The sequence below is a fragment of the Trypanosoma grayi genome (assembly GCF_000691245.1).
Source record: "Trypanosoma grayi strain ANR4 Tgr_7_V1, whole genome shotgun sequence".
NCBI classification, from domain to species: domain Eukaryota; phylum Euglenozoa; class Kinetoplastea; order Trypanosomatida; family Trypanosomatidae; genus Trypanosoma; species Trypanosoma grayi.
The window spans coordinates 1-15,068 of NW_008825626.1; the positions used below are offsets into that span (position 1 = coordinate 1).

Genomic DNA, 15,068 nt, shown 5'->3' on the forward strand with positions numbered 1-15,068 from the left:
AAAAAAAAAGGACTACCCCAACGAAAATAAACACAACAGAGAGAGATGACGGACAAGCATGAGGAACAACAAAACACGGAGGAGTACGACTACGACAGGCAGATGTACCGCTGCCCCATCTCGTGGCCCCTCACATCGGACAAGCCCAAGATGACGAAGAAGCTCTACTCCCTCATTAAGAAGACCGTAACAAAGAACAAGAAGGGTATCACCAAAGGCATTAAGGACGTCACGAAGGCGATACGGAAGGGGCAGAAGGGCATCCTCGTCCTCGGTGCCGACGCGTCGCCGTACGACGTTGTGTCGCACTTCCCGGTGATGGCAGAGGAGGCGAAGATCCCGTACGTGTGGGTGCCTTCGCGGCAGGATTTAGGAACGGCGACGCAGTGCAAGCGCGCCACGTCAGTGGTCCTGTTGAAGCCGGACGCCGAGCTCCAGTCCAGCTATGACAAGATTGCCCTCGCGATTGAGGACTTGAACTCTGATGAATAGCGACTGCGGCCGCTATACTTTTAATCACCGTACTAATTTGCGCCACTTCGCGCAGCGGATTGACGAAAAGATGATGAAACAGAGAAACAAAACATGAAGAACGAAAAAGAAAAATTCCCAAAAAAAAATAGTCAGCTGTGTAATGGAAGAAAGTAGGATACCTTGCAATAGACACTTCATATATGTGTGTGGAGCTCACGGTGCCTTACCTCTTCTTGTCTTCTCCTTTTGGCCCCTCCTCTTTGAATTCTTGTTTCGAATTATTTATGGGCGCACCGCAGCTCATTCGGGGCGAGCATCAGTGCCGCAGGCAACGCGGAGCAGCGCAGTCAGGTGGCCGCTTGATGTTGCTGAGCGCGACGCTGCACCGCGGCTGGTACACCGCCGGTGACGTTGTGCGGGCGGAAGTGCGTCTTCATGGCCTGCCGATACCGCCGGACGGGGAGACTAGTGCGCTGGCCACGCGGTTCGGCCGGGGAGACAATTACTTTGTCGGGGTGGACGCTGACGCGCCGCCAATGGTTCGGGTGCAGGTGCTCTCGGCACAGATAGTTGGCATTTGTGTTGTAGACTCTAGGCGTATTCGCTACAGGGTTGGGGTGGAGAAGTCGATATCTAAACTGTGCCCAGGCGTAGCTAACGATATGTTCCCCAAGGACCATGACGTCTATACACTTTTCTGCTCCGATGAATTCACACTTGCGAAGGACTTACTCTTGCGTGAACGAGAGTGCAAAGCGGCCGTGGTGACATTTACTCTACCGGAATACTTACCACCTTCCTTTCGTGGACAGTGTGTGCGCTTCTACTATGGCCTCCATATGCAAGGCACGTGGTGCGGTCCACGCGAACCGTGCGCGCCGGTGAAGCTGCGCCTCCCCATTAAAGTTCTTTCGTCGCCATCTGTCATTGTCCCGCTGCTAATTCCCACACGCTTCCCACTGGAGTGCTTTGATTTTAAAGAGAAAGTCCTGTTGCTCCAGCCTGTGCCGTCGCCAGCTGTGACAGACCCGCTCCAGGACTCGGTATCGCCATTGAAGGTGGAGACATTTGATGTGCGTCACATCCGCAGTAGGGTGGCACACTCTCTGGCGAAACGCCTCGCGGAGCAGCGAACACCTCTGGAATTTCCACTGAAACTCGCAGGGGAGTCTGCCCTGACGGTGGCTGTGGTGTCAACAACCGTAATGATCGGCGACTCACTGAATGGCGTATTTCTTCTTCGGAAAAACACCAATGCGGTGCCAGTGAAGGTTTTGGGAACCCTTGAGTTCCTCGAGTGCTGTCGTGCAGATCTTCTGAATAGTGGTATCACGTGCCACCCGCTGCCGGGAGGAGAAAAGGGATTAGTTGTTGCGCAGACTAGTGTGATTGAGGAGTTGGAATGGGTTCTACTTGACCGCACATCGGTGCTTTTTTCCGTCTCCTTCACAAACCCAAACCTTTACGCATCGATGCAAACAGATGTAGTGACAACCTGCTGGCAGCTACGACTGCGTTTTTTCTGGTGCAAGTCTTCTACACGGAAACAATGTTCTGCGAGCCATCGTGAGGAACTGAAGATAGAGGAAGAAGAGTCGGAGTTGGTGGTGCCACTGATTATTGTGCCACCACCCCACCCGGAGCATCCTCACATGGGTGCCACACTCCAGGTTTTCTGCTGAGGCCCCTCCGAAGCTCTCCACTACGAGTCTCAGCAGCTGTGACAAGACGGCATTACAAGAAGTGAGTATCACTGTGCTTTACTCTTGGCTATTGGATATTTGTGAGTAGAGCACTCATCGATCGGAACGATGCGATTTAAACTTCTCTTTGTGCTTGTTCTGTGCCTGTGTGTATGTGTGTGTGTGTGTGTGTGTGGTTGCGTACGACATATCCCCATATTTTGCTTTTTTCTCTCCTCATTCAAAAAGATGCCTATTTCTTTTTTCTTCTTCCGAGGTTGTGCTATTCCTTGATGTCTGAAGAAGCTCAGTCCGGCGTGCAGTTGAGTGAGGAATTGCCCATTCTCACCGTGCGCAAATCGGGAAAGACGATTGCAGTGGTGGCGGATAGTCCCTCTGCAAAATGTTGCTTGCCCTTCTCCCTGGCCTCATGCGAGGTGATGCAGGTGACTACTCAGGACGCCTTGCTGGAGGCGCGTGAGAGCGGCGCCCTCAAGTTAGTGGCGCTGGAGTGGCCAATCAAGGTAAAGGTGCGGGTGGCTCTCAGTGCCGTTCATGGGCGCACACACTGGGTGGTCCTCAGCAGCGGGGCCTCGGGCAGCACGACGACGGTTTCCAAGAGCTTTAAAGGCACAGAGGAGGGTTTGTGTGAAGTTTCGGGGTGGCTGAAGAGTATCGAACTCCATGGGTCATGTGAGATGTGTATAGCGAGCGAGCCTGACTTCTCCGAGTTGCATGTCACACAGCAGGTGGTGGGACATATGCGTCTTCGGGAGGCGGATGAGGAGGTGAATGAGCGGGTTATGCTTGGAGACTCCATGTCTGAAATCGCAATTCTCGTGGAAGACTTCTTGCGGGCGTACTTCATTGATGGGATGAATTCACCAACCGCTGTGTTTTGGCCACTTCCTCTGACGTTTCCAGTGAATATTCATTCCACGTTGGACAAGCAACGCGTTGAGGAGCACAAAGCGCTCTTGCTCCCTATGCGCCCATTGCTGCACTTTAGGCAGAGATTGAAGGATTGGGCGAGAGCAAATGAATTGCGTCCGATGTCAGTAGCATCCATGTCCCGTACTGGCGTCTCGTGGGAGAAGCACCTCATACGCGACATTCACAAGAATGTGAGGTGCCTCTCGCCTATTTCAGGTGGAGAATTATTTGTGACAAGCGGTTCGTACGATTACTATCACTACCGTGTTGATGGATTCAAGGATGACGGATGGGGATGTGCGTATCGCAGCCTGCAGACAATTCTGTCGTGGTTTCAGTACGAAGGGCTCATGGATAAGCCAATGCCAGATTTACGGGCTATTCAAGAGATTTTGGCGGTGAAGGATGCGGAAAAAATGGGTCGTAAAGATTTTGTGGGATCTAGAGACTGGATTGGATCCTTCGAGATCATGATTGTGATACAGCACTACGTGCCAGGCATTGAGTGCACCATACGGCGCATGGAAAGCGGATCTGATCTCGATACGGACCCGATGGTGCAGCAGCTTCTAGTGAGTCATTTCCGGCAGAAGAGAGCGTGCCCTGTTATGATTGGTGGGAGTAGTTATGCACATACCATCCTTGGTGTTGATGCGAATCTGGCCACAGTGGAGGCGCGGTACTTGGTGGCAGATCCTCATTATTCTAGTAGCGAGACCTCAATCAAGACGGTCACGAACAAAGGCTACGTTGGGTGGAAAGAGGCTGGGAAGTTCTTCGAGTCGAATAGCTGGTACAACTTGTGCATTCCACAAGTAGCATCCTATGACCCACGGTGAGGGGTAAGGGTGAGAGGGCCACTCTGTTCCCTTATCCTCCTTGTGCTGTTCCGGGATTTTTTTTCACTCCCCCCCCTCCTCTCTCTCTCTCTCCGTATGTGTGTGTGTGCGTGAGAGAGAGGGAGAAAGAGAGGGTGTTATAAAAATTTTTTGTCCTCCTTACTGGCGTGGTATAATGTTGTTTTTCTTTTCGTCATCACAACGGTCGTGTGCGTGCCATAGCTTTGTTCCCTGGTGTTTCGCTTCGTTTTTTTTTTCTCTCTCTCGTATTCCAGAGCTAGGAGGAAAGAGTATGTTTCTTCGACGTGTGGCGCCGAGGGGTTCGGCTGCAGTGGCTGCTGTTCCATTGTTGGCCAGCTCCCGCGGGTATAACATGTTTGTTTTCCGCGACCCAAAGCGCCGCCCGCAGCTGACGGAGGAGGAGCGCGCCAAGGTGGTCATCAACCAGGACGAGTGGCCGGAGGAGTTCAAGGACTTTGACCCTGATGATCCATACAAGAAGACTCCTGAGATCATCGAGGGCATGTCGAGCTGGAACCTCTTCCTTTGGGGTGTGGAGTGCGCCTTCATCTATCAGTTCTACGAGCTGGTATTCCCGAGGAGCATTTGATGTGCGGATGGGTGACAAGAAGATGCTCTCACCTGGGCAGGGCGCTTGTCGCGGCAGTTAAAATTAGGTAGTAGTGTTTGTAGCAACAGAGGGGTGCTATCGAAAAAGGTACGCACAGAAGATGAAGAAGTGGAAGCCGAAGAGAGGGAGGGAGAGAGAGAGAGAGAAAGAAAGAAAAAAGTGTAAATGATACGGACACCGCTCTAACCTTTGCCTACTCTCTTGTGCACGGAGATATAGCGGTGTATCTTGTAGGGTAGAAGGACGAGGGTTGAATTGCGATGATGATGTGAGTGACCCTTCTGGCTGAGGGGCTTTATTCTCCTCGCTTTGCCCCAAACTGTCTTTTTTTGTTTGCTCCTCTTGGGATAGCCGTTTTCTTTTTATTTTTTTCATTCGCATTTTCTTTCCTAGGATTTGTTTCCGCATCATTGCCGTCATCAGTTTGTGCCATGTGAACCAGTGAGGCCGTTGGCGCTGACCATCTGGGCGATGGCATATGCGGGGACTTTGCCCGCACATTTTGCGTCCGCAGGGAAGTCGTGCAGCAGCGGCGAGAACAACAGCGGCAGCCGCCTCCACCATGTTTCGCGAGGAGACCGCCTTGGCGCCCAAGGCACGACGGCTGCAGCGGACACAGAGCGGCGGCTGTCCGACAGGACGGTCGTAACGCTGACGGGTTGCCTTCTCCCGTTATCGTGGTGAGGACGTCGCTGCTTGGCGATTGCAACGGCAACGCTGAGGCTTTTGGCGCGCCTGGAGCTGATGGGCTCTTGATTTTGTGAATGCAGCGCATGCGGGCGTGTTGGGTGTGAGTTATGAACCGAGTAGGCGCAGTACTCAGCGCAACCTTATGCTCTATCTCCAACGCGTTCATGCGGATGTTGTCACTACTGTGTCGAGTGCGCTGAAGGAAGGTGTGCTCCCTGCCAGACAAGAGGGCCTGGCAAGCGGCGGTGACGGTGTGACGCTGCGGGTATCTTTTTTTTTTCTCTTCCTTTTGTGGGTACTGCGCCCTGTGTGTGGTGCCATCAGTCGTGTCGGCGGGGCGTATTGCTTCAGCTATCAGGCAGTGGATTTGACTACGGGAAAGCAATGAGAACATCCAGCTTGTTGGTCTCTTCCACCCTCCCCCCCCCNAAAAAAAAAAAAAAAAAAAAAAAAAAAAACATACTCTCTGCTTCGCTTTCTCGCTTCTTGCTTCTTTTTTTTTCGGTTGTTGTGCTTCCTTTCATTCTCTCCACCAGCTGTGTGCTCGCATCGGGTGGCACGCCGCACCAAGCAGGCGCACGCGGCGAGGGCGTCAGTGTAAGTCGACTTATCGCGTAAGTAACAGTCCGAAACGACCATTTTTGAACACGGCCGTATGCGGGTGCCGATTTGAGCAGAAACGCTTTGCGAGTACGCGCATCCTGTTATTTCTTCTCCGCTTTTCTCCCTTTCGATTCTTCGTGTCAGTACGTCTCACTACACGATCCCAATCGCTCACTCTCTCACACACAGACACACACACAGACTCGCAGGGAAGCGACCGTATCAGTAGTCAGAGGGCGGTGTGGGCGTGCGTGGCAGCGGCCTTGAGGCATACTTCAGCGAAGGCACGTGCATACTGGTAGATGCTCCGGCGCGTGGTAGCTGTGGAGGGACTCTTTAATGGGCACGCCATGAGAGACAGCTATGCGTCTAAGAGACACAGCGGACGCAGGTGCGTCTCAGAGAACAAGAAGGTGGGTGGAGGCGTGTCGCACCACACCGACTTTGATGGAAATCACACTGTTAAGAACGTCGCGGGTGAAAGAGCAGGACCGTCACATGAAAGCTTTGGGCGACGATTGTTTACGTCGTGGCAGCAGGGCGTGGTCGCTAGCATTGGCGCGGTGATGGGAATAGGCGCCATTGGCTTTTTTTTTTACGCGCCAGTGAAGGACGATACTGTGCATCACACCGCTGTAGTGGCATCGGAGGCGTTGGGGGATGTACGACTGCGCGAGCAGGCCATTCAACTCTCAAAGGAGGTTGTGGAGAGTGTGCTGAAGGACCCCAAGTCTCTCGATCTCGTTGTGGCGCTTGTAGTGCAGCTGTTAAGACAGGATGACACCAAGATAGCAGTTTCATCTTTCTTGCGTTCTCTTTTCGAGGACCACTACACACAGGAGGTAACAAAGAAGTTCGTGCTGATGACAATACTGGATCCGTGGATTCAAGAGCAGCTGCGCGGTATCGCAAAGGACCTGGCAAGTGGATTGCTACAGGATCCGGAAGTGAAGAAGGCGCTTGTTGACTTCCTCACAGATTCAGCAGCCGAGTCGCTCCGGAGCGAAAATTTGATATGTGATACTGCCCGCACAGTAAGGTCTGTTGCTACGCATATCATTAACCCGTGGCTCTGAAGGGGCATGTCACGCCATCCTGGGGATGCGCGTGAGGGTTGGAGTCTTTTGTCTCACTTTTGAGTGATGTGCCGAGTACTGGGGTGTGCGCCATATTCACGTGCTATTCTTGTGGCTGTTTCTCCATAGTGACACTTCATATGGGTAGGCTTGCTTTTCACAAATCATCTAGATGAATTTTTTTTGTTCGCCTGCTTGAATTTTTCTGGGCGAAAAAAAANCTCTCTCTCTCTCTCTCAAGGGTGATGGCGGAGGGATCAATGAAGTTGCTGGTGGATCTCCACCTTAGGTTTATACAGAGCCAAGATGAGCAAAAGGATAAGTTGACGTACTGGAAGTCACAACATTTAAAAATGAATGGCGTATTTTGGGGTCTTAGTGCCGTGAAGCTCTTGGGCCATTTGGACAAGTTCAAGCGCGAGGATGTTATTGCCTTTGTATTAGAGTGCTGGAACAACGATGGTGGATTTGGTGGAAATGTGGGTCAGGACTCTCACATGCTTTACACCTTGAGCGCTGTGCAGCTGCTTTGCCTATTTGGAGCCCTTGATTCTATTGATGTGGAGAAGTGTGCTCGTTGGGTGGCGTCTATGCAATTGCCAGATGGCTCCTTTCAAGGTGATGAGTGGGGAGAGGTTGACACACGTTTTGTGTACATTGCTATGAATTGCTTACAGCTTCTTGGGAGACTGCACCTCATCGATGTGGAGGCGGCGGTGTGTTGGGTGCTGCAGTGCCAGAACTGGGATGGCGGTTTCGGTGTTGTCCCTGGCGCGGAGAGCCACGCGGGACAGATATTCTGTTGCGTTGGCGCACTTAGCATCGCTAACGCCCTGCACCGCATCGACAAGATGCAGCTGGCGAGCTGGCTTGCGATGCGGCAGCTTCCATCGGGAGGTCTGAGCGGCCGCCCGGAGAAGAAGGCCGATGTGTGTTACAGTTGGTGGGTCGTTTCGTCGCTCGCCATGCTTGGCTGTACGGACTGGATTGATCACCACGCACTGTTTAAATTCATCCTGGCGTGCCAGGACGCCGACGACGGTGGCATTGCGGATAAACCGGGAAACATGGCGGACGTCTACCACACCTTCTACGGGCTGTGCGGCCTCAGCCTCCTCGGCTACGAGCACTACCCGCTTGGCGACATTAACCCCGTATACGCCCTGCCGTACACCGTGCTGGAGGAACTGGATGTGCCGGAGGAGAGGGGACTGCGTGTCGGCAGGAGGAGCCGAGCGTGAGCGCCGCGGTGCCTGTCCGCACACGCAAACCCTTTTTAAAGAGAAAAGAAAAAGAGAATAGGAGAGAACCAACCAAGAAACACAAAAACAACAACAACGAAAGCAACTAGAAGTTGCGGAAATGAAGTTGAAAGAGTGCGAAGTTTTGCGGTGTGTAACGACAAAGAAAAACGAGGGGTAATATTTTTATTTTTATGTTTTTGACATGGGACCTTCATATACGCATGCCGGATGCTTTCCTCTCATGCCGTTGCGCCTCCCCTCCCCCCGTCCGCTGGTGAAGTTTAGTTTCTGCCGTCGCATAGCAATGAAGGATGCGGCGTGTTGCCCTCACCGTGTGTTTTGAGCGCCTCCGGTGGGAACGGCTGCAACTCCAGGAGCAATATCGTCTCACAGCGACTAGTATTAAAGTGTCTCCCGGCCTTGTCGATCACTGCAGGCTGGTGCAGAGGATCACGGAAAGCCAGAATCCTGAATACCTGAAGCGCAAGCGTATTCGCGGCGTATTAAGAAAGATGGAGACAAACCACATGGAATGGCTGGAGGAATGTGGGCCACGGGAGTGCGTACTGCTGTTAAAGGCATTGGCAGGCGCGTCGCGGTACCTCGGGCGCGATCACAGTGCCACGATGGGCGTCCCCTACGACGACGATTGGTCGGGTGCATCACCGCACTTTTCACCTGGCTTCAACGACTGGCTCTGCGCCGCACTGCAGCGCAGCGCACAACACGCGTCAGGTGCTGAGGAGCGGATTGCTCTGCTGGCAGCGGCCGCTGAACTGGAGTTGGCAGACACTCCGGTGCTGCAGCAGCTCTGCCAACCTCTTACAAGCCGAGAATACACGGCGAACGCGTCACCGGCAGATCTTGTCAGCGTTTTGCGTGTCAGCTCACTGCTTGTCAAGCGGTGCCGGATGCCGCTTCCCCCACTCAATCACGTGCTGTTTCGTTTGATGACCGCCAAGCTCGATTCACGGCAGTCTCTGACGGTTCTTTCGTCACTTTTGCGCTTGCGGGAGCGGCATGGTGTGGAAGTTGTGCGCGCTGTTTCCAGAAGAGCTACCGATCATGTCGCGACGTACACACCGAGGGATGTTGTCTACGCACTGGAGGCTATAGCGCTGCTGAACTGCTGCCACGAGGCCTACACAGGGGCTGTTCTCGATCGGTGCACGGAATTGCACGCAGTGCTTCAACCCACGGAGCTTGGGAGCATCTGCAAGTACGTTGCCATGCTGAATAGTTCAAGGACAAACAATGATGCAGCGTTATCGTGTGCCAAGGAGCTCCGCCGGCTCCTTCCGGCACTCTTGAATCGAACAGAGCAGCTGCTCGGGCGCTTCTCGCTCCGTGACGCTCGTTGCATATTGCGATGTTTTGAGCAACACAAGATTCACCACTCCGTAGTCTTCTCGCGCCTGACACCACTGACGTCGGGGGCATAGGGTGAGGGAGCACAGCAGCTGTCAGAACATCAAGAGTCAGGGTGATGATGGTGATGGTGCTGGTGATCTTGTAAGAGGGAATCTGTCTTCAATTAACTGAGCGAGGAATTTCTTTTTTTTTTTTTGTTTTCCCTGATCACTTAATTCATTATGGTTGCTCTTGTTTTGTTTCTACACAAAGCCTCCCTGTAGACAGGAGACACATATACGCGCACACGTACTCTGAAGGTTAGTGGTCATCAATGGAGGGTAGTGAGTCGCCGGTAATCGAAGACCCACTCCTCGAACGGTTAAGGGTGAAACATGCAGAGCTTCATGTAAATCATATTTCAGATGTGCAACGGGCAAAAACTATGGAGGGGTCACTTGCCTATAAAAAGATGGGAAAACTCCCGCCATCTACTGAACTGTTATCAGATGAGGTAGCCATTGCACTGAATGAGATTGGAACGCTCTGCGACGAGCATGGTGTGCCGCGTGTGAAACAGCTACTAAAGGATGTTCGCGCGATGATGAACCGGCAGCTTCGCGAGGCCTACTCGTACCTGGAAAAGGGCTACGTGTCCGCCTTCCATCGCCTTGAGGAAGAGGCGGAGGAGGCGCGCAAGCGGCGCGAGATGGCGCAGCGGAATCAGGAGAGAGAAGCAGCCGCGCGGGAGGCGTCAAGGAAGGAACTGTGCTCATTTAGTGAGCGCCGCAGCCAGAACGCCTCTGAGCGAAGTCGGTCTGAGTTGCCTGGTGCTGTGCCCAGGCTGCTATCGGTGAAGGAGGCACTCTCAACAACTACGAGCTTCTTTGCAGAAACAGTTGCAGTGCTGCTCCGCTGCGAGGTGGTGCGCATCTACCTCTACGACGAATATGAAAACCTAAATTGCTGCGCACGCTTCCCTTTTAGTACCACACAAAGTGATCCAATGTCCGGGACCCATTTGGAGTTGATGCTCGCGAAGGAGTTGCATCGTACAGTTTGCCGCAAATGCATTGCCGTCAATGGTAAAGGGCCACAACATATAACTTTGAGTGAACGTGACCGTGAGGCGATGGAGGAGGAACTTGAGCAGAGTGGATGGAAGTCAATGACGAGCTGTCTCATTTTCCCCATCTTCTCGAACGAAGGATTTGGACGTGCCTATGGAATGATTCATGCGGTAAACAAGCAAGGTGTTGCAGCAGACCGGCCTGGTGTGTTTGACGAGAACGATGAGGTCCTCATGTCCGTGACGACGCGTCTGCTAGGTTGCTTGCTCACTCGTTACCCCGTGAAGTACTTCATGCTTCCTGTTGGAGATTTGGTACAGCAGTGCGCAGGCTCATCCTTTGCGAAGGAAAAAAGTCAGCAGCACCTGCCGCCTCTGCTGGTGAATGAAGTTGAGGGTGCCGCGGAGGTAGGTAACAAGTCAGTCCAAATGTGTACGCGGGTGTTGTTGTACCGTGCACCTATTAACGCTATTTATCAAACACGGTCACTGCGTAAGAAGGCCCGAAAACTTGAAGCGCTCAATATGATTGACAAGGCTCTCTCTACAGTGGAGTTTGACCTCAGTGCGTTGGAGGAGCTTTGGCGTGCCGGCCACGAGGAGAACACAGTGATGTATCAGCGTTGCCAGGAGCTCAACGAGCAGGTCAACACTCAACAAGTTCTTCTTCGGAACGTTCTTGACGGTATTGGTGCTTCGCGGGCGATGAGAAGCTTAGGGGAGGTGACCACCTACCTGCAGGTGTTGGAGTTGTACGCCCGCCAGGAGAACATTCCAATGATCACCGAGGCCATTTCCCAGGCTCTATTGAACTGTAGGTACGACGGCCCGGTGCCGCCGGAGTTGAAGGGCGTGGATCCCGGTCGACTCTCACCCAACGAGGCGCTTCGGATCGAGCGCCGTATCGCCCAAACGCCTGCCAAATTAAAATTTGGTGCCGCAGAAATGCCTAACGTGCGCACATATTCTTGTGACCCGCAGAAGAAGCGGGAACAGGTGCAATTCTTTAATGATCTTGCCGAGAAACGTGCTCTGGAATCAACGGGAAAATTCTTACCAAATCAGGGCTCGCGGTATGAGGCTGACACCAAGGCCACAGTAGCTAAGAAGGTAAATCAGCGTATTTCACCCTTGGTGTATTTTGGACCGACAGATTACGCGTCCAAGCGACCGTTTCAGCTGGGGAGTTCGTAGAGCCCTCCGCCCATGCAAAATGTAAATTAGAAATATTTCTATTCCCACCTACATGTGTGGTTCTGGATGTTCATATATATATTTTTTGTTGCTAGCCCTTATTCTTAATAATAATTAAATAAAAACAAAGATGATCTTTTCTTCTGAATTTCTCCTCTTTTGTGTTGGCGAAGTTTTGTGAATGCTTACTGATAGGGAATAGAAACGGAAGGGTATCATTCTTGCAAAACAAGTATTGTTTATGATGGGCCGAAAAGTCTGGGCTTCGGGCATTGCTTCGTGTGAAGAGCGCTTGTCCAACGATGCAACCGGTGTTGCGACCAGAACACGCTTCGGGAATCAAGGCATGGTGTTGGAGAACATTCCGTACGTGGGCCTCGTAAATCAAGGCAGCACATGCTATTTAAACTCTGTAATACAGGTGCTCTTTCACCTGCCGTCTTTTCGCCGTATGCTATACTCCGTGGAGAACCCAGAGCCTGGTTCTATAACGCTAGCATTGCGTAACATTTTTGCTCAGCTTAACTGTGCAACGTCTTCTGTGTCTACAAATGAGCTAACAGAGGCGTTTGGATGGGAAAACAATGAAGAGTGGATCCAGCATGATGTGCACGAAATGCTGCAGAAATTGCTTGATAGCTTGGAGACTGTATGCAAAAATACACCGTTGGAGAATATAGTTCGGGATCATTTCTACGGTGAATTGACGTACATCACACGTACTGTAGACGGTGTAGCCCATACGCTCTACCGTAAGGAGGGCTTTCATGATGTTGAGCTACTTGTCAAAAATAAGAATACAATCGCTGAATCATTTTCTCAATGGGCTGAACCTGAGCGAATCGAAGGTGTATCACTGGAGTTTGAAAAAGACGGGCCCAGTACTATTCATACTGTTGAGCGGTGCCAACGGTTTACGAGGCTCCCACGTGTTCTATTGATACACCCCAATCGTGTAGAATTTTGTATGGAGTCATTTGAAGTTAAAACTTTACACAGCAAGTGGACATTTCCATTAACTCTGGATCTTGAACCATACCTCCTCCAAGATGATAAAAATACACCGGATACTTTTGATTTTGGAACTGTATACGACCTGCGTTCTGTCGTGGTACACCAAGGTGTGGCAGAGAATGGGCATTATCTCGCTTACGTTCTTCTTGATGAGGGTTGGATGTACTTCAATGACGCGGTTGTCTCGCGCGTTCCCGAGGAGGATGTAATGAGGGCGGCATGGGGTGGCGAGGTTATAGGTTCCTCTCACGACTCGAATGAGCGGGCATCGCTTCTCTTGTACGTCAACCGCACAGTTGCGAATGAGCTGCTGACAGAGGAGCCTGTTCCCGAAAACATTAAAGAAGTTGTAAGGTCGATCGTCACGAACCGCGATCGTAAATGGAGAGGACGATGGGAGAGTGTCTCATTTCAATATTTCACGGATGTGGAGAGTCTTACCAATGTGCTTGAGGACATCCCTGACGCTGATGAAGGTGCGTCAACGGTAACTGTTCACGCGGCGTCATCCTTGCAGGAGGTGCACGCGGCCATTGCCACAGCTATCGGTCAGACACCTGACCGTATTCGGGTGTGGATGTATGAAGGGGGTTCTCCGAGTGGTGTGACATGCGCCCGACTTCACACTGATGTAAGAAGTCAGGGCCGACTCTTTGTTGAAACTCTCCCAGCATCAAAAGACACACTGGATCCAGCGTCTTTTGATGAGGCCTTTTTCGTGATAGTTCGCTCTACTTGTAATAATTCATTGGTATCCCATGGCGTTCTTCACGGACGGGGAGAGATAAAGGCGCTCATGGAGACGTACAAGAGACCAATGAAGTGCTTTGTTTGTGAGTATGGCCTTAGTGTGAGTGAGGTGCAGATAGACGAGATTTTACCTGGTTTCAGTGTTATCATCTGCCCTTTGGAGATGTCTGAAAATCATGTGGTGGAGATGCTACGCCAGCGTCAATTCAGGGAAGTTACTGTTTTTCTTCTTGACCGATGCAAAGCAGGGAAATGGACGCCTATAGGCAGCTTTCGTTTTGATGAAAGTACACCATATACTAAATTCCAGCAGGAAACTTATCGACTCTTATCTGCTGCTCATCAACCCCTCCCACCTTCACCAGAATACATTGGATTTCATTGTTCCATGATTCGTGGTGAAGAGGGACCTTCACTTGCCGTATGCCCGCTCTATAACACAAATCCAGAACCGGTAGCACTTAGTATAATTATGCAGGGTTCTGGAGGAAGGGGAGTTCTCTACTGTGCCCTGCTTCCTGCTCCTCTATGCACACTCGACACAGTACGTCTTGTATTATTCAACATTGGTGGTGGAATACGGTTCACTGTGTATGTTGAAAGACGTTGCTACAAACTTGGAGAGTTGTATTCTCTTGCGATGCAGCAAGGGAAATCTTTTATTCCACAGAAGTTATATGCATATCTTAACCAAAGCATCAAAGAGGGCAAACCAGCGTTGCGTCTTCTGAAGGTTTCCTCTGGTCGAGTTCAGTGTGCTTTTTCGGACCCAGGTGAGACAGTTTTGGACATTCCGGACCTTTATGTGATAGATGTGTTAACGGAGTTAGGTGCCGGTTTTTCCCGGGTGGACGTGCTCTTCTGCGACCGGCGGTCGGGAGAGTCGTATTTTGGATTTCCAACAAATATTGCTGTGTCGAACACGTACGAAGAGACGGGGGCGGATATTGCTAAGCGTCTGGCGGAGAAGATTCTTCCCACACCAGAGACGGATGATATTGCGCGGTGGATCGTCGCTGTGAAGGGGAGATCAGGGGTGTGTCGGACGGTTGGGAAGAGAGACACTCTAAAAAAGCTTGTGGAGGAAGTTAAAGGAGATATCGAATGCATTATAGTTGACCGGCCGCAGTTGATATCGATAGATGGCATAGTGGAGAGACAAAAATGCCCTGAACAATCCATAACTATTCGAGATACTTCTGCACAGGACCTTACCGCGTTGAACAGCCGGCAAACCTCAACGAGGGACTTGGCCTCAATGGATAAATGAGAGCTGTGGCTCCATCTTTATTTTGATACCCCTGCGATCGTAGGAATTTTCATGCCGTGGATAATGCATGTAGGATGTGAGTGCGAGGGGCATTTAGCATAACTGGTTTGATCGCTCACATATGTTATACCGTCGTCGGTGAGGATGGGGCATGCGTTCTGCAGCAAGGAAGCCCCTTATCTTTTTGGGTAGATTCAAAGTGTAATCCACTTTCATTATTGGTTCCTTTTCTTTTTCTTTTGTTTTTGA

The 15,068-nt window shown here is 51.5% G+C and overlaps 9 protein-coding genes across 9 annotated transcripts; all 9 read left to right on the forward strand.

The window, feature by feature from the left end:
- Nucleotides 1–45: 45 nt before the first annotated feature.
- DQ04_00071000 (50S ribosomal protein L7Ae) lies at nucleotides 46–492 on the forward strand (the record flags this gene model as incomplete). The annotated part of the gene is made up of 1 exon (XM_009308033.1): nucleotides 46–492. The coding sequence occupies one exon, from the start codon at nucleotides 46–48 to the stop codon at nucleotides 490–492; it is 447 nt and encodes a 148-aa protein (XP_009306308.1).
- A 266-nt stretch (nucleotides 493–758) lies between these two features.
- Nucleotides 759–2,156, forward strand: DQ04_00071010 (hypothetical protein; the record flags this gene model as incomplete). The annotated part of the gene is made up of 1 exon (XM_009308034.1): nucleotides 759–2,156. One exon carries the CDS (start codon nucleotides 759–761, stop codon nucleotides 2,154–2,156), a length of 1,398 nt encoding a protein of 465 aa, XP_009306309.1.
- Nucleotides 2,157–2,449: 293 nt separating this feature from the next.
- Nucleotides 2,450–3,928, forward strand: DQ04_00071020 (hypothetical protein; the record flags this gene model as incomplete). The annotated part of the gene is made up of 1 exon (XM_009308035.1): nucleotides 2,450–3,928. The coding sequence occupies one exon, from the start codon at nucleotides 2,450–2,452 to the stop codon at nucleotides 3,926–3,928; it is 1,479 nt and encodes a 492-aa protein (XP_009306310.1).
- A 292-nt stretch (nucleotides 3,929–4,220) lies between these two features.
- On the forward strand, nucleotides 4,221–4,538 carry DQ04_00071030 (hypothetical protein; the record flags this gene model as incomplete). The annotated part of the gene is made up of 1 exon (XM_009308036.1): nucleotides 4,221–4,538. One exon carries the CDS (start codon nucleotides 4,221–4,223, stop codon nucleotides 4,536–4,538), a length of 318 nt encoding a protein of 105 aa, XP_009306311.1.
- A 1,616-nt stretch (nucleotides 4,539–6,154) lies between these two features.
- On the forward strand, nucleotides 6,155–6,928 carry DQ04_00071040 (hypothetical protein; the record flags this gene model as incomplete). The annotated part of the gene is made up of 1 exon (XM_009308037.1): nucleotides 6,155–6,928. The coding sequence occupies one exon, from the start codon at nucleotides 6,155–6,157 to the stop codon at nucleotides 6,926–6,928; it is 774 nt and encodes a 257-aa protein (XP_009306312.1).
- Nucleotides 6,929–7,188: 260 nt separating this feature from the next.
- Nucleotides 7,189–8,169, forward strand: DQ04_00071050 (putative geranylgeranyl transferase type II beta subunit; the record flags this gene model as incomplete). Its single annotated transcript, XM_009308038.1, has 1 exon — nucleotides 7,189–8,169. One exon carries the CDS (start codon nucleotides 7,189–7,191, stop codon nucleotides 8,167–8,169), a length of 981 nt encoding a protein of 326 aa, XP_009306313.1.
- Nucleotides 8,170–8,483: 314 nt separating this feature from the next.
- On the forward strand, nucleotides 8,484–9,614 carry DQ04_00071060 (hypothetical protein; the record flags this gene model as incomplete). Its single annotated transcript, XM_009308039.1, has 1 exon — nucleotides 8,484–9,614. One exon carries the CDS (start codon nucleotides 8,484–8,486, stop codon nucleotides 9,612–9,614), a length of 1,131 nt encoding a protein of 376 aa, XP_009306314.1.
- A 242-nt stretch (nucleotides 9,615–9,856) lies between these two features.
- Nucleotides 9,857–11,785, forward strand: DQ04_00071070 (hypothetical protein; the record flags this gene model as incomplete). Its single annotated transcript, XM_009308040.1, has 1 exon — nucleotides 9,857–11,785. One exon carries the CDS (start codon nucleotides 9,857–9,859, stop codon nucleotides 11,783–11,785), a length of 1,929 nt encoding a protein of 642 aa, XP_009306315.1.
- A 244-nt stretch (nucleotides 11,786–12,029) lies between these two features.
- Nucleotides 12,030–14,819, forward strand: DQ04_00071080 (ubiquitin hydrolase; the record flags this gene model as incomplete). The annotated part of the gene is made up of 1 exon (XM_009308041.1): nucleotides 12,030–14,819. One exon carries the CDS (start codon nucleotides 12,030–12,032, stop codon nucleotides 14,817–14,819), a length of 2,790 nt encoding a protein of 929 aa, XP_009306316.1.
- Nucleotides 14,820–15,068: the final 249 nt, after the last annotated feature.